The sequence below is a fragment of the Rhipicephalus microplus genome, chromosome X (assembly GCF_043290135.1).
Source record: "Rhipicephalus microplus isolate Deutch F79 chromosome X, USDA_Rmic, whole genome shotgun sequence".
NCBI classification, from domain to species: domain Eukaryota; kingdom Metazoa; phylum Arthropoda; class Arachnida; order Ixodida; family Ixodidae; genus Rhipicephalus; species Rhipicephalus microplus.
Genome location: NC_134710.1, coordinates 241,089,362 through 241,107,389, shown reverse-complemented (window position 1 = coordinate 241,107,389; position 18,028 = coordinate 241,089,362). Strand labels below are relative to the sequence as shown.

At 44.8% G+C, this 18,028-nt stretch overlaps 1 protein-coding gene across 2 annotated transcripts in view; it reads right to left on the bottom strand.

Annotated features, from left to right (window-relative positions):
• LOC119187743 (Hig-anchoring scaffold protein) overlaps positions 1 to 18,028 on the bottom strand; it is a 632,807-nt gene that overhangs the window by 314,569 nt on the left and 300,210 nt on the right. For both annotated transcript variants that reach the window (XM_075878863.1, XM_075878864.1), the window contains exon 4: positions 5,764 to 5,931. In XM_075878863.1, coding sequence (XP_075734978.1) covers positions 5,764 to 5,931 — 168 coding nt within the window. The remainder of the gene's footprint in view (positions 1 to 5,763; positions 5,932 to 18,028) is intronic.

The window sequence follows — 18,028 nt, the reverse complement described above, 5'->3', positions numbered from 1 at the left end:
GGGGCCCATCACTCGGGTTCACCGCCATGCCACTCTACAGCACACCACGCGAGAGCATGAGGGTTCATTGCGCGTCTGCAAAATCTCGTTCACCGGAGCCATCACGTGATTGCTGAGAGAGTGTAAGTAGAAAAGGCCGTACCCTCTTACGCGCTAGCGCGTGTCCGCGCGTTCCGACCAGGATACAAGGCGTTGGTTAATCGCGTGTCTACAGAACCTCGTTTCACGACGCTATCATATAATTGCTGAGAAAATGTAAGGGGACGAGGCTACAGCATTTTAATCAGCCCCTTTCACACTCTGGAATGCGCTAGCGCGTGAGCGGGTTCTGGCAGTGCTTGAACTGTTGTTGCGCATGAGCAGTAAAGCTGGTCACACCGCACACTGAATTGAACTGCGCCATAAGGTGCTTCACATCTGAGAAATGATGAGTAGGACGACAGCCAAGCTACACAAAGAAAGTGCAGTAATGTTTCTTTTTTCAGCTATTTTCAAATTAAGAAGCAATCGTGCTGGTCACTACGAGGTCCTGTAAAGGTTAACAAATGTGCTGTGTGCCTCAACAGACCAAAATAGGTAAATGCCCGTTAGTGTCTTCTACCAGATTCGTAGATTTAGAACACGTGGCAACACGTGACATGTGCTGGTGTATCTTGAGTTGAGGTTTATTGTTAAAACCAAGAAATTTCTTAGTTTTAATGCACACATTATTTCAGAGAAACTCATTGACTGTAAGTGTCAATCATGATATTTTCTAAAGAATAATTTTTAATTTCAGCAGCGCGCGCAAAGTGTTGTCTTTGGTTTGTAGATTCGTTCATTGTGCTGCCACTTTTCCGGTGGCGTTCAGCATGGCGTTGTATTGAAGAGTGAACACAATGTTAATGCGGAAATTGCTGATCACACTCATCCTTTAAATATATGTTATCAATCTAGCCCCCTGCTTCACGATTAGGGTATGAAACTTAGACAGAAGATTATCTATGATTGTAATTTAAATAAAATGGCCTTACAGGCTACTTTAGCATCTACTCTTCTATATTAAGGGGCGGTTTTTACTTTAAGACTGAAGGTTGACTTTGATGTATTTTTCCTCTTTCTATTTTAAATGAAGCGAAGGCATCTAGTGGTTCATTGAGAAAGCCACGGTCTATAACAGCTAAATTACACCTCAAGTGCCACTGGAGGCAGCGCCATGTCTCCTGAGCACTTTGAAGGAGCAAAAAGGGAAAAAGGGAATGCTTGCTGGTCACAATGTGTTGCATTGAGGTAGATGGTTTCGCCGCGGCATCAAGCCACTCTTTTAGTAGCCCGTGGTATTGGCGCGTTTCTTATCCGCGAAATCTGTCGTTTCCATTTTATATTCACGTCGGTAACTACAATAACTGAAAGCACAAATTTTAGGTGGTTACTAGATTCGAACTTACGACCGCACGCTCAGAAGCCGAGTTCGGTACCCGTGTGGCCACACCAGCGGCTCTTATGGGGCAGACCTGTGCACTCTGTTTCATAAATCACGCTAAATGGAGCGAACTTTTCACGCTAACGCTTTCGTGGCACAGCGCTTGGAAATTGAAAATTTTGTTTCAGCAGCATGACATAACAAAGTAGAGGTCACAGACCTGCTATACAGAAAACGCTGCGCACTATCCACACCTCTCTCAAGTTTCACAGCTTCGTCAGAAATAGCGACTTTGCATATTGAAAAAAGCTTCGAAATTTATTCAAGCTATAAATTATTTACATACCATGTCCTCGTAAGGACATCGTCCGGAATATGAAAGCAATTTCTTCAGTAATAACACATAAATTACGATCACATTTGGGCGCACGTTAAAGAACCCCGGGTGGTCGAAATTTCCGGAGCCCTCCACTACGGCGTCTCTCATAATCATATGGTGGTTTTGGGACGTTAAACCCCACAAATCAATCAATCAATCAATCAAATTACGATCACATATTAAAACTTACAACACATATTGACGTCACAAACTTGAAGGCAGTCGTACAATTATCATAAAAGTACCATTTTATCTTTCTACCCTACAAAGTGGCCGCGTATTTGTATATAACTGATGCAAAACCATTCTTTGTGTTTACCTTATTGCGCACAAGGCGCCGATAAGTGCGTATGAGAGTGCGACTTCTGTGTGCCGTAATAAGATGTGCATCACAGCGTTCGGTGAAGAGAGAGAGGTAAACAGGAAGGCCGGGAGGTTAATCGAATGTTAGCATCCGGTTTGCTTCTGAGCCCTGGGAGTGGGAAGGGGGTTAGGTGTAGGAGATATATCCCAGCTCACTCCTGCAACTTAAGGGACGGTGCTTTAGTTTGGAAATTCAGCAAAAATCGCAGTCGCAAAAAAGATGCTAAAAAAACAAGAATGTTGTATGGTGGCTTTATTTTACGCCACGCCTTGTGCCACAGAAGGTTTACACGGGTAGCCGCATTTCGTGGTCAGCGCACCACTAAGCGTGGCTCAATCAAAAATTTGAAGCCACCTAATTAGTCAACGTGACCTTTTTGAAACGCAGAAACAATTAACTACTTAGACAGAACAATTGTTATCACAATTCACGTGAAAATTTTAATGTAAATATATTTTGTTTTCAGAGGAAGTTTACAACCAAGAAGCTAACTAATGTAACGTGTAACTAGTGTTATGATTTGGAGACAGAACTGCTTTGGTTGTTCTTGAAACCGTTGTCTACTGTGCCAGATAATTCATGTTTTGTGATGGAATTCAAATGAATAGTATTGGGTTTTTCATAAAAAAATACCTAAATATTTTACGCCCAACGAATTCTTTGCACCCTTAACCAGCGCGCACCGTCATGAGCATGCAGATAAATTGAAAATGAACAGAGCATATTTCGGGATATGTTTCAAATGGATTTCGTTACGGTACAAACGAATAAAGAAAGTAGGATAACGTGACTTACTTTATAAAAAAGTGGCACTTCAGAAATTCACGCTCCTCTGCTAAAACACATCTGCAATGAAAGCCTCGATGTGCTGAATAATAAAGGGTCAATATTGTATGCAACAAAAAACAAAATTGCGACAAGAACTACAGAAAATAAGCAAAAATAAACTAAAAATTGCCAAACGCGTACATGAGAGGGAGAAAAAATGAAACATAGTAGCCGGACTGGCACGCACGCAAACTAATGCAAGTGAGGGCCCACACTGAATACCACAGGGATGCCGACACGGACACGGAATGAGAAAGCTCGAAGGGAATAAAACGTGGAATGGAGGGAAGATGACTGGAGAACGGTCCGAAAAGGATGAGACGCGTCTGAAGTTGCTGCCTTTAAGAAAGCTCATCGCGTGCCTGAGGAATGAGTTACTGACGGGTCGCCCTTAATAAGGATGACATGCAACGCCCAGCCACAAGTTGCGGTTTCCTGCGTGTCAATTGCGTCCCTTGCACTTTCATCTAAGAAACACGAGTCCTCGGACAGGGCTAGACTGGACAGAGCAGCGGGGCTGGAGGAGTTGCCACTGACAACGCTCTTTCCTTTGATCTGCAGCCAGAGAGAGTGAGGGAGGAATGCGTGATTGAAAACGTGACTTGCTTAGCGACTCGAATCACGTCCGGAACCAAAAGCAAGAAGAGCAAATAAAGCTAAGTATTAACGCCACGCCACAAGCGCACCATCGACGGAGTGGTCAAGATATACATGTATGCTTTGTAATAGGTAGGCTGGTGTATGTATTAAAGATGAAAAAAAGTATAATGGCTGTAGAAGGATGCAGCACTACGGGCTTTCCTTCTTCCACGCCTGAATAATTCTTCTTGATTATTTGAATGCCACTTTGATGTGGAGCATTCCGCTAGAGAAACATACGCAAAATGAGTAAACATAGAGACGTCCATAGTTGACAAGTTCATACACCTCCTGCGCACTTCGCCAGTCGAGTGTTCTCTTTCATTCTACCGGTGACGTTAGAGGCACGACCCAATCACTGGGCTTCTCTATTCGTTTCCGGACTGCTCTGATAGAACTCCGCGAGTCTTTTTTTTACTGCGTAATCACACGCGAGAGGGTAAGTGTTCATCGAAGAAAGATGCAGCGGGGTAGAAGAGGGAGAGGCCGAGTTTTTTTTTTTTTTTTGAGGCCTAATGCATTGTTAACTCGACGGAAAGATCTACGCAGACGAGTGAGACGCTCTTGAAGCAATGATAAAAAGGAAACAATTAAAGAGAAAGGTTGCCTTCCTCAAAGCCATTCCGTCGCTTTGAAGTCATCGGGAAGGTATCAAGAGCCATTAGGGAGAGCGTACTCAGCTGCAATCAAGAGCGGCAAGAAACCGCAGGCAGTATCAACTCGTACTTCGCAGAAAGACTACAAATATTGTCGTGACCATTTCACTATTTTTATCTCTGTTCTTACAGAGAATACGTTTATAAAACAAAGTAAAGGCAATTAGCTGATAACAAAATGGATTCCATTGCAGATGTATTGACAGCATGGATGGTTGATGAATCCTCTTCTCTGTTCACTTCCTGTCAAATACATTTAGTTTTTTTCTTTTTCTTATCATTCCTAAGGATCAGCAAGCGAAGAGGGCTTAACTTTCAGTGCGGTTCACGACACATCGACTCTCATCCGAGAGGACATAAGCGAGGCAGGACCCACTGGGGTGGGCAGTTCTGGTAACGACAGTCTTCCTTCATACACTGCCTTCCGGGCGCAATCAGTTCAGCACGGCAGCTTCTTCGAAGCACTTTCTTGTTATTTCGATGTCTGTTGCCTGTCGCGCGATGACAGCAAGTGACCTGGAAGCCGCCTTGGGTCCCGCCGTAGTGATACCAGTTTTGGTTGCGCCACAATAAAGGATCGTTACGGGCCCGGATCTGTTCCGATCGGTTAACCTGAGCTGGTCTGGGGAAGCTTCAGCAAAGCGCGCAGTACAAAAACGTGAGTTGATCTGCCGAAAACGGGTCTCGAGCAAAGCTCTATGGCTGTGGCGAATTGGCCCCCTGCGTTGCAGAGGCCTCCTCAACTGGCATTGATCCGGAGGTCCGACTGCGCAAGACGTCTAACGACGCTTTTTACGCAATAAGAGCAACGTCAGTCACGGGCATTCCCTTCCTCCAGTAGAGTGCCGAGGTGGCTGCTGACACGGTAAAGAAGGGGAAATTGGCTGGCTTTCTCGAGCTTGAAAACTGCACCGAAAAAAAAAAAGGTCAGAAGCAGAGGATGCCAACAGGAAAGACGGCATTCCTCGAGTGAATGCTATGCTGACAGCGTGTTCAACAACAGTTCCGATGCAGAAAATTGAAATCACGATGCATGAATCATTGACGAAAGCTTGACACCTTACACACACACACACACACACACACATTCTATATATATATATATATATATATATATATATATATATATATATATATATATATATATATATATATATATATATACAACCACGCTATACAAAGGGCTATCGTACTGAGCGCTTTGCCAGTACATTATCGCCCTCTATGTCGCAGTTCTGGCCAATAAATATCATACGACCATGCTCTATTTTTTCACAATGCTCTGCTCACTTGCAGATGTCGGCTATCGCATTAAGTAACCGTACAGAGCGTTTTACAAAGAACTACTGCTGACGAATAATACCCTTGACCGACACAACCTTTAGACGAGACAAGGTTGGGAACCTTATGTCGACTAGAAGCTAGTGGTCGGAATGGTGTGACCATAGACAGAAACAGCTGAGTCGTGCAGAAATGCAGACGAGGGCAGACTGACCTGGCCTGACGCAACTCCAGCCGCAGCGTCCGTCGCAGAGGCACTTCTTCTTGGAGCTGATGCAGTCCTCATCGGTCTTGCACTTGCGCAGGCAGCGGCGGCCCAGCGCGGCCGCTTCCTCCCGGTTCTGCGGGCAGCCCTCGCGAACGTCCTCCTCGTCTCCCTCGGCTACGGATTAAAAAGAAAGAGCACGTTGACACACAAGTGTCGATATTACGCGTCCTGCGTCACCTCCCAAGTAATTCGTGGGACACTTAGTGCTCCTTCATCTCGCGCTCGAACAAGCGTCGCATATCACAACAGAGTGCGCAAAAGTTCTTCGAACTTGGTTTGGCCAGATGCCAACTCTTATGTCGATGGCTACCATTTTTCTACATCACGCGAACAACGGCCAGTCAGTAGCAATGCCCATGTGCAGACACTGTGGTGGAACGTGCTGTAAGATGCGATGCTAGTATTCAGAGTAGTGAGTGCAAACCGGTTTTATTACGCCCAATCTCCTTTAGAATCTCGATAGCACGAAGGCTAGCCATACTGAACACTCGCGGACCTTCATATGGCACCTTCTTCAAGTTACTAGATAACATGACGAGGCACGACACTTTGGCTCCCGTATCGCTTACATGAATTCTGCTGCCAGATTTGGAAGGCGATTATGAAAAGCACAAAGACTCTGCCAGTAACCAAATTAACATACGCAATGGAAACGGTTCTTTTCGCATGGATTAGCTGGAAAAAATAGAAGACCTCATTTTCAACGGTGTCGTTAAATGAGCTTGAAAAACATGACTGATAGCCATTTTGCCGTCTTAGTGCAGCGCTTAGACTGCATGAGCAATACTTTCTGGGAAAGCTTCTCTTGGTTTGGCTAATTGGTTTCTTTATGGGAAAATGAAATGCCACTGACATTAATGCTACGCTCAGGGAGGATTCACTAACGTCGGAAGAGGCCTGTCCGCTCGAGTCCGCAAGCAGTCTGAAAAATATCAGCTTATGCAAGTGCATTAATCTGTATACGCACACCCAAGATGGGGCCGAATGTGGAAGACCCGTGCAGAGCATGCACTCACTTGGCGGAATTTCAGCTCCGAAGATCACTCATAATGTCATGACTGGTGAGGGGAGGAGGGAAAGCAAAAGAAACATGTACTTCGTTCGTTCGAGTGAAAGAAAGAGTCCGCATGAGGGCGGCAAGTAGCGTGGTATATCAAGAGGGTTTGGCCACTACAAATGATGCGTAGACAAGGGAGTTATGGTAATAATAGACGCTATGGGAGAGTTGGACACGTGGAAGTAAAAATTTAATTTGTTTTTTTTTAAACAAAACCAGCGCTGGTTAAACGCCAACCTCGTCCCGTAAGCTGAGTGCATGTCGTCGTGTTGCGACCTAACAGGCGAAAGCATCCGCTCGGAAGCTGGTGGATGAGTGATTTCTTTTCGGAAAGCCCCCCAGCAGGTCCAAAGTGTCTAGAAAAGAGGCTTTAGCAGCGAAGACGTATCGCGGTGTCTGTTCATTAATATGGATCAGAGCGCGGGCCCACCTTTCCCTAAGCAGCCAGCTCAAGGAGCTGCGCGCATAGGTGGAAGAAACGGTGCAGCTTGAAGATAAAACTAAAGCGTGGCTGCAAAGAACGTACGATGCTTTAAACAGAGCGTTTCTATAAAGGCTCTCGTCTCTGGTACAAAGCAGTAATAAGCGCGTGTTTCGATGTTCCCCAGCATTAAATATTTAAAATGACTGGGAGGTAAGCCTTTAGAGCGCTTCATGTTTTAGAAGAAAGACAAAAGGGTGCGCAGAATCCGTGGGTTTCTAGAAAAAAAAGAGAAAAAGGCTGAATATAAGCTTGGACAAAAAGAAAGAAGAACGCTAAATAATTTCGCAGGCTCTTTTTATTATTGATATGATATACGGAGATGTTAGCGCACAAGTAAGGTGCAGGCTACTCCTTAGCCCTTGAGTGAATGCTGAAGACATCTTGAACGAAAAAATAAAGAGCAGTGCATGGAAAATAGAATACCCGAGCACAAATAAGTGAAAACACACGCATACTCACATTTCAAACAACACCAACGTAAAGTTAAAGAAATGTTTGAAAGTAAATTAATAATGTTTCTGATAATGTTCCTAGTTAAAATTCAATCGCGGATTCCTTAGCGTGCATGAAATACAGCGTGGCCATGCTTTTGGCAAGTACGTTTACTTTTATTGAATGGTTTTAAGCAGAAAATAAATTTTTTCCAGATGTGAGAATGCCTAACCTATGTTCCTGCTCATCGGAAAACTTCCAAGGACCAATTTTGCGTGCCAGCAGCACTAAGCAATTTTGGAAGAAGGGTAGCATTGGTCGGCACACTTGATCGAGGCACGCTTGCACTGCATGGCGTTGTACTGCAAATGAAGTACGGCTACTATGAAAGTATACTCATTTTTGTTTATTTGCTTGTGAAGTTTGTACAGTGTTTTTCTCTCATTTCGTCAATAGTACAGAGTCCCCCCCCCTCCCCCTCCCCCTGGCATTCGCTCTGCTTTCTGCGCCATATAGTAAGTTTCGCCCTGCTTTGTAACTTTGTCTCTCTTTATTTGTGCTTAGTTTTTAAACTCTATGTGAAGACGTCAAAGCGTTGAGGGAGCATTGTGTCAAAACGCTGTAAAATAATTAGACATATTGTATTAACCGGCTCCTTGTGACTATGCCTTATGCAGTGTGGTTCTGTGTCGGTGGGACCTTGACATTGACATAATGACGTCGTAGCATTCTCTGTTTCTTGAATTCTTATCGTTCCTTGGCCTATATGTCTATCAGTCTCTATAGTATATATAGATATATATTTTAGACCCTGAAATACGAACACAGTTCCGGTTACTTTATGTCACAATTAGGGTTAAGAACAGCGCACACAAACAAATAGTAGTAGCAACAGGTGAGAAGCAGGAACAAGTGGTAAGAAGGTTAACCAGAAAGAGGGTAAAAAACAGTGTCCTACTCTGTAGTCGAGAACGAGAGATTTAGAAGCATAGGTTGAGATCCGATAGAGATGATTTAGGAACACCGCAGTCGGTTACTGTTACTGCAAACTTCCGAAGGTCAACATCCTCGCTTGGCATATCCCACGAGAACAATAATTTGGGCTGAATACTGCTGTCTCTGTTGCGCCATTGTTCACAAAAACTGTTCTGATGCCTCCACCGCTGTCAGTTTAGTCAGCATTCTGAAGACTCGAGACGCGTTACTTATAGCCGTATATATGCAGTCCACAAAACCAACAACAGGGAAGTCGAAAAAACCTATACCGACTTCGCGGTTATAAGCCGCTCACATGAGAAATGCACACAAAGGAAAAAAAAACTGTTACTTTACGAAATACATCAAAGCAATGATTAACCATACAACCTTCTGGTGCCGATGACGGATTATAAATAATTCGTTCATAGCTAGATTTTTTTCGTTCCCATTTACAAATGAATGCGTTATCACAGTCCTACATGTACTGAAAGTTCTCAATGGCCGTTGAGCCTTTGGAAAGCAGCGCCCATTGCGTCGACTGTGCCTCTGTACATATGTTTTTTAGCGCTGCGTTAACCAAATGTTTGATCAACAGCTAACGTGCTCGAACTAGAGTTCTGTTCACTTACCATATTTTATTCAAAGTGGTGGCAAAACAAGTGTAGGCTAGATATATACGCTCAAGGAATCCTAAATTGTTCTGAAAGCATGAAGAAAAATTGCCTTTAAAGAGACAGACTAGTGTTCGATTTATGTAAGCTGTGGCGTCGCAATTGTGTCATGTGCTGCTCAAGTACATACTTAGGACAAGCTGTATTGCATGCATACTACAACATGTAAAATTCCTATGCCTTGTTATCATTATACCACAAATAAATGTAAGGCGACATCATCTAGCACATATGTTGTAGATAAGACATAGGGAGATCAGTTACGGAAGCATATATGCAGAACGCTTTTTTTACCCATATGCAGGAGCTGCCCACACTAACTCTTGTTGGCGAGCCACCAACGTCGGCATGTTTCAGCAAAGACGACCTTTTGAATGATAGTGGGCAGTTATTGCGTCATGTTTGAGAAATCAGTGATCGCTGAAGAGCAAACTGTAGTTGCAATGCGTCACGAAGGTGGCATATTTCGCCCCAAGGAACAATGTATCAGCTCAGTATACCAGCCATACTGCTGGGCAAACATTGCCGTGAGCCACACGCTCCCAGTATCGCGTTTTATTCGCCGAGCACTGTACATATATAAGAATTTGCACCATGTTATGTAAATATCGGACGATCTTGGACATGAGAACCAGAGAGCGGGATAAATAGTGGTGCAAGATGCAAGGCACCGTGATTGAATTATCATTTTTCACTGTCCAGCCACTTCCATTGTCCCCTTCCCCATCTTGTCCTCACACGCACGCGTGCGTTAGGACCCATGAACTAAAAAAGTTGGGCAAGTTAGTTCTAATGCATTTTCTGTTATATACTTTGCAAGCACGAGAAACCCCAGGGACAGACGTGTGCAACAGGACAGTATATTTTCTCCCTCTACCTCTCTCGTTGTACAATATTCATGCGTCACAGAAAATACGTTACAACAGAGCGAGAATGGCAAGAAAGTCTTGATTATTTTCGTGAAGTAATACCCCCCCCCCAAAAAAAAACAAAAAAAGAAGGCCTCGCGCAACATTCATCACTGCCTAGAATATTTTGCCATGGCCAGTTCTATCTATCCAGCTCATTACACGGCGGCTTTGTTTCTCGTCAATCACTTGGCCTAAGGCAGGCAGCCTGCTTATAAGGAGCAGCGCCAACCGCTTGCTCCCTCGTCACCTGCTTTAGTTTCGAGCAGTGAGAACGCTATGCTATCCCTTAGCCGCGAAGCGCGCTGAACCAAGAGGTCGTCTCGCTTGAAAGCATGCCTCCTTCATGGAAGCGGCTAGAACACTGTAGCGTATGTGCCACCTCTGCAAGGCGCCGCTACTCAGTTCGTGGAGAATCCACCGATCGGTGGAACCAAGCTTTGATTCAGAGGACCACTCGGAACACCTGGTGAATAGTAGCTCCTCTCTAAGGCTCTGTGAAAACGGACGAGCACTCGCCAAGAGCCTCGTACCCTACATATGACCGCTATGAGGGAACAGGGATCCGCCATCATTGATCCCGCCGCATCCCATCGTTGACGGCTCTGAGATCGTCTGCCTGCTCATGTCATTATATTATTATTATTATTATTATTGTTGTTGTTGTTGTTCTTGTTGTATCAATATTACGAGAGTATACATGTTACTTATCAAAAACTAGCTTTAGCTTATCTCCTAATTCGGACTTCGTTTAGTCCTTTGTAAATTTTGCTAGTTTATTGAGAAATAATATTGACCAGCGTGACCTGAAGACGAAAATGTGCGTGAGGTAGTGTGCAACGATAAGGGATGAGTAATCGTTAAATAGAGAATTTCACTGGATTCGAAAGTTTCTGATGAACTTGCCTTCTTCAAGACAACTGAAAGTCATTGCTTTGGCGAAGACGAGTTCACTTGTCTACTTGTACAAGCCCAAACACACAACCCACAATAGTGCTGTGTATTGTTACATTTGGCCCGGCAGTTCGTCATGGCAGACGTCATTGCATGTGAGCCTATCTGCAAGAATGCTTTCACCCTGATATCGGCGCCTGGCTGGGAGCACTTAGCATGGTGTTGTCCTGCCAGTGGACCAGGCAGTTCTCTGTGACCGGGTAACAAGGAACTCGACAAAATCTTCATGAACAACCTTTTGCTTAGCGGGGTTGAACAGCGTGAGATAGCATCACTGTTGCAGTAGTCATGGAGTCAACATCTCATTCATCTCAAATGAGTCATTGTCGCCTACGTGGGGTCGTGAAAAAGCACCGATGGTTCAGTTGCGTGGCACAGCGTCGCCGTAGAAGTTCTCAGGAATCGAAGCCATGGACCGCTGCGTCGCTCGTGTCAGCGGCCACCTTCTCCACAGAGGAGCTCAACTTCCCCCCTCCGCCGCACTCTACCTCCTCGCCCTGCGTACAGCCTTCAAAGCGTGAACCGGGTGTGTCATTGTGTGGTGCGCCCGTGCTGCTAATTGAACCCTTTTACCCATATTACTCTTCAAATGAGTGGTGCTGTTTCGGCACCCCTTCTGGTGGATGGACCTCTGCGACGTCAAGTCACTTAATTTGCGACAGCAGTGGTCGCCGCCTTCTTCGAACTTTTGTGTAGGGAAACGATGGGTGATAGAAGCAAGATATATTTGTATAAAATCGCAGTACAGTGCGTTTTTCCTCTTCCACCATGTAAATAAACCTACGTTCTGTCTGTGAGAACGCGCCTCCTCACTGGAGGACATCGGCTATGTGGACGACAGCAGGGAGCCAGCCTCCCCAACGGAAAAACCACCGATCCTCCCCACTCCTTACAGTATTTAATGTATTTCATTCAAGAAGAAATGGGATGAAGCACCAAGGCAAGATATCCGCTGTTTTTTTCAATAGTCACTGACTTCATTTCTATGGAAAGGAAACACGCAAGGCGGGCTAAAATTTGGCTGTGCAGATTAAGAAGTTTTATAACGTGTCTGCAACAAGCACACGACTGGGTTGAGAGGCAGAACAGAAAAGAAAGGTTTTTGCCCTGCAGTGGGCACAGTCGCGCTGCTTCTGCTGATGAAAACGTGACGATAGGGGAGAGTCGGGAGGATGGGTACCCTATTCACAATTCTATTTTTGGTTTGGTTGAGCCTGAACACAAACATGCTTTATTGTTTACAATACACGTGCAGTCATGCTGCAAAACGTCTGAGACGCGCCGGTTCTTACAATCTTTGGTGCAGTTGTAAAAAGCAGTTCGTGAAGGCTAAAATATACGTGTCCCATACCATCCGCCTCTATGGTTGGAGCGCGACATCACCTGGAAGAAGTAGGACACATGTCACGAAATGGCCTCAGTGTCCTGGGAGACCTTTAAATTGGATAGTTCCACACCAATAATTAGGCGGTGTTGAAGAAACTTTGCTGCACCGACAGGTTTTGACACTGGAAGCTTCATCACAATTCCCGTAATCGGGTAAAATCCTCATATCTTTCTTAGGTTAAAAGGAGAACTGAGAGCTCTGTTCTTAGTTTTTAATAGCTGCGCACTGACACATACATGTTAGTACTGCTCGTTACTAGCCATGTAATGAATGTCATGTTTTTTTACCACTTTCAAGAAAAAAATTGTGTTTTGTTTCATAATTATATTCATTAGGCCAATTAATTTCACAAATGTGATGCCAGGCATCACCAAAATCTGACATGTCGTTGTCAAACTCGTGAAAGGCAACGGTCAGTGTATTTTTTCACTTGAAGAACAGCAATAATTTAGCAAACACAATTTCTTTCTTTTTGTCCTTTTTTAGATAGGCTGTGGCAGCAGTCGTGACTGCACTGTGCTTTCTTTTTAAGACTGTCGTGCTAACCCCGGTGAATTCTTTTTCATTCGTATGTTTACCCATAGTACATGCAAGTGCTTCTGTCTCACTGTTATTTTTTTGCGCTGTGTAACGTGGTGTGGTATAAAGAAGAATGAGACAGTGTCCCGTTTCTCTCTCAACTCAACGCTCCTATACGTTTTCCAATGTGAACAACATTTAGCGGGTAAAGTACAGTCGTAACGCCTTAACCTTTTATTCCAAAAATTATAGCGCTGATGTGTGTTTTCAGTGAAAATTTTATGTTATAGCGTCCTCGAAGCAGTTAAAATTCGAGAGCGTTACAATTGTTATAAGAGTAATTTATTTGGTACACGTGAAAAGGGAGACTTCCAGTTACAGAAGGATACATTGGTAGACGTTTGTCATTCCATCTATGCAATCAGTCTGTTAACACCATTTAATGAGTCATTGGCTAACGTCTTTGAAGTAACTGCAGGAGAGATAGACGTGCTGTCCCAAACCTCCCTGACTCTGCCATATATAATGCTTCTGATAATCTTGTGCTTTCAGTGTAATTGAATAGCTTTCAGAAAGTGAAATGGTAATACTAGAGCTGAATTTGCAAAATTCATTCGTTCTAAGTGTTATTTCACAATAACCAGCTATATTTACCAATACAGATATGGCATCAAAATTATGTGATGTAATATTTCAAACATTAGATTGTTTGTGTAAGGAGCTGTATTGATTCTATCATATGAAATTTATTTCGAGCGAAGATGCCTGCCTCCTGCTGGTCGGAAATATTTGTGGCGTAAGCGCAAAAGGCCACGTTATAGGGCCCCTAAACCAACGCGCGAGCTCCTTGCGTTTTTACCTCGGACCCAGAGGAAGGACATATGGAGAGGTGGACAGAGGATCCTATGAACGCGTTCGGTGTATCGACTCGTGCACAACTGCTAGTACACAAATAAATTTCGATGTCTAGGTGGTTTATGGGCCCTATCACAGTTGAAGGGAAGCGGCATATTCTTCTATGCAATCAGGCGTACAGCCTATTACGAAACAACAGGCTCCAAAACTTCAAGACAAACGCAAGTTTATTCTACAGTCATGGCGAACTATCTGTCCTGCCGCCTCTCGCAAGCTCTGTCCCTTCGGCTTTCTCTTCTTCTCTCCCGGTGTCGCACGTTCTATTTGCTCCGTCCCGGTTCATTTTTCAACATTATCTGGGGTGGGCCAAGGTGAATCGGAGGCTTCGAGTAAGCGAGTCCTTTGCACAGGGCGAGTTACAACGGAACCGTTGGTGAGACGAATGGAGCGAGCGTGCACTATGTTATCTCTCCCTGGCAATAACTCAAGCGCTTTGCCCAATTCCTATGACGTCGCTGGTGCCGTGTCTTGTTGCAAGAGCACCACATCACTGACTCGGAGTTTTGTTATTGGGCATGTCAAGCGATTCTGTGCTGACCGCAGCAATATCAGGTGCGCTCGTTTTCATCTCTTCTAAAGTTCCGCTGTTAGACACTGGCAATGACGAGCCTTTCGTTACAGATCAACGGATACGTGAAGCTCTGATGGGCAGACCTGTTGTGGCAAAGCTGTGTTGTGTTTACTCAGCCGAAAATGTGATGGTACTAATGGTTGTAGCTCATTATGATCACTTTCAAGACAGGTGAGCGGTCTGTTGTTGATCGCAGCTTCAACTTCACACAGAACTGTTGTGAGGCCTTCCACGTTAATACTACAGCATCCGAGTGACTTCTTGAGCGCGGTTTTTGTCCTACGAATGAGGCGCTCCCACCATACACCTCACCATGGATCGCCTTCTGCGATACCCTTCCATTGTATCCTGATCTCCACGGCGTACTCGCGTAGAGCAGTTAGCGCAGATGCAAACCATCAAGCACAACTCCGAAACGTCTGGGCATTGTCAAAGGACACTATAGGGTACACCACGGCGTGTGACGAAACGACGAGAGGCGATCGAAGTTGTGGCGGTGGTCATGTCTGATTTTAGCTCAAGGTGAATGGCACGTGTGACGGCGCATGAAAACAAAAGTATGTAAGTTCATCTTGAACTGCTTGCTGACTTCGCGTACAGCGACCCGTAGTTATCAAGCCCAACGACCATTAAGGGGCTGGTTTCTGTAATTCTTTCGCGAGAAAGTTGGGCCATGGGTGCTGTCTCTACTGTAGTTTTCCATCGTTTGCACATTCTATCTTGAAAAATGATCCTCTTCATGGTTTGACGCCTTCTTACAAACCAGAAACGCTCTCGAAGCTCAGTGAGGGTTGCTTCAGCACCACTGTGAATTGTACGATATGTGCTGCCGAAACAAGCAAGCTGGTGAGCTAATGGTCACTTGATAGTAAGATGGGGTGACAAATGTCCTGTTCAGCGTGCAGCTCTTACAGTGCCCACCGACGCGAAGTAAACCATCCTCATCCATAAACGGGCGAAAACGCAGTACAGGAGATGTTGAAAGTAACAGCAGACCTTTCTGCAGCGGCTGGACCTCGATTGGGAATGAGTCTTCCTGCATTATATGCAACCAATAATGCTCAGCATGAAACAATTCTTCTGCTGCCAGGGGACCAGACGCTGATGGGAAGCGAATTGCGTGGTGGCTGAAACGCTGGATCTATGCAGTTACTCTAACCAGTCTTGCTCTGTAGTTTTCTAGGGGCACGACACCGTTGCGAACACTAATGGCGCATGAACAAACGGATGTAATTTCTGCAGAAAATCCTCGATCATTCTTCCGTTGCTGTGGTACGGTGAACAGTATTTTTTTTTCGTTAGATTTCTTGACGTCTATACCTTCGCAAGACCTGGTTTTGCCAGACAGCCAGGTTGAGTCTTGCCACCACTTGGATGATTTGGTAAGATCCGAGAGTGATAGTCGTCGAGTGTTGACATAGGCGGGATTTTCCTTGCTGCTACAGTAAAACCACTGGGAACGTCTTGTATGCGGCTGGATTTCGGTGACACAGTGTGCTTCAAATCGTTCCAACGTGGTCGCTGAACTCCATATCCAGTTTAACGCCACAAGCGAGTCTGTCCAAAATGTAATAGTGGCGTGTTGGAGAAAAGAGACCTTTTGCATGTAGCGTATAAGCAGCACAGAGATAATGCATGCCAGGAGCTCCAAGCGTGGAAATGATACCATTTTCAAAGGAGCAAGTCGGCCTTTACTGATCAAGAGTCGTGTGAAGCACGTTTCGGGTGGCGAGTTCACTCATACGTAAATGTAAGCACCGTATGCTCTAGGACTGGTATCTGCGAAAATGTGCAGCTCAAATAAAAAGGGCTAATTGTTGTCCCGTAAGGATATATACCATGAAATAGTGATGGACAAGTCGGGCAGCTCACAACACCAACTATTACATTCGGCCTGTTCATCTTCAGACATACCATGCAAGATGCTTCGTCCATAGATTCTGAATACCATTGAGGCCTTTGTGGCGAATGAAGTGAGGTAACCCAGTGGGTCGTATACTCTGGCCAAGATTTTCAGTTCTGTACTTTTGGTAGCCAGCTTTCGGGCGGTAAACATGGCTGCATGCTCAGTGCCCAGTATAAGGTGATCACCTGAAGGTTCCCAGGAAACACCTAAAACCTACATGTGACTGTATTCAGCTTCATTTTCGATGGCGCAGCTATCACGTGAAAATCTTTCTTTCAACTCGTCGCAATTCGAGACCCACTTACAAATTTCCAAGCTTGCCTAATGCAATATTTGTTTCGTTTCTTCATATACCTTCATTGCCGCCTGCGTGCTGGGCAGCCTGACGATAAGGGTCGTTATACCATCCATCCAAACGTTGTTTTGATCTGTGGTCTCCCAGCGATCTCCCTGTGGTCTCCCAGAAGTGGAGAACATACCACCTGCGCATAACGCTATCCTACAACACTATCACGACAACAGTGTGACGATACTATAACTAGGACGTAAAGTGTATACCAACCAACCTCACCCCATGCATAACACTATATCATAAAACACTATGACTAGGACATACGGTGTACCTAAAATCTCACCTAGAGCTGGCTAAGGAGGAAAGCACTGAATTTCGAAGACTGCACTGCTACACCCTCACTCATTGTATCATACTACGTCAGATATATCCAACGCTTAACGCACACAACAGCCCGATCTCTGACGTACTAGACACACTAGCACAGCAATTGCCAGCTGTGCCGCGAAAACACCAATAGCAAAGGCACAGTAGCCACAGACAACCTGGTCACCGACACCTCGAAAAGCAATATATCCTCACAGTGCTTGGTCAAACAACGAAGGCTCGAGTCAAGTGTCAGGAGGCTGATCACGGCTGTAAGGATTCATTGACAGAGGGACACCCCCTCGTAGGGTAAGTCCATGTTTACAGGATCAGCAGCTGTTTTTTTTTTCATTCCACATTTCTTTAATAATAAATGAATCATTTCCTGAATTACCGTACCACGACAATAGCAGTTTTCTTAAGGACTGCAAGGGGAAGAAAGGCTCGAAAAGAAAAGTTCCATCCGTCTCCGAGCAAGAGTCTTACCTCCTCACTTTCTTCCCTTACAGCCTTTCGCTTCATTTCTGCGTCAACAGCTTCGGTAGATGATTGGTTGGACGATGGCCTTCTTGTCTGTCTTCATTTCATTTCGGCAGCTGATTTTCTTTTTTATTCTTCTGCCTAACTTATTGCATATGCACTACTGTACAGGTGTTCTCCATGAGAGAAACAGTTTCTCTTCCAAAAAGCACTTACGTATAAAAATCGCTTGCAGTTCAGTTACTTCAAAACCCTTTTCTAAACAGATTTGGGGTAGAACGCTTCCTCAAG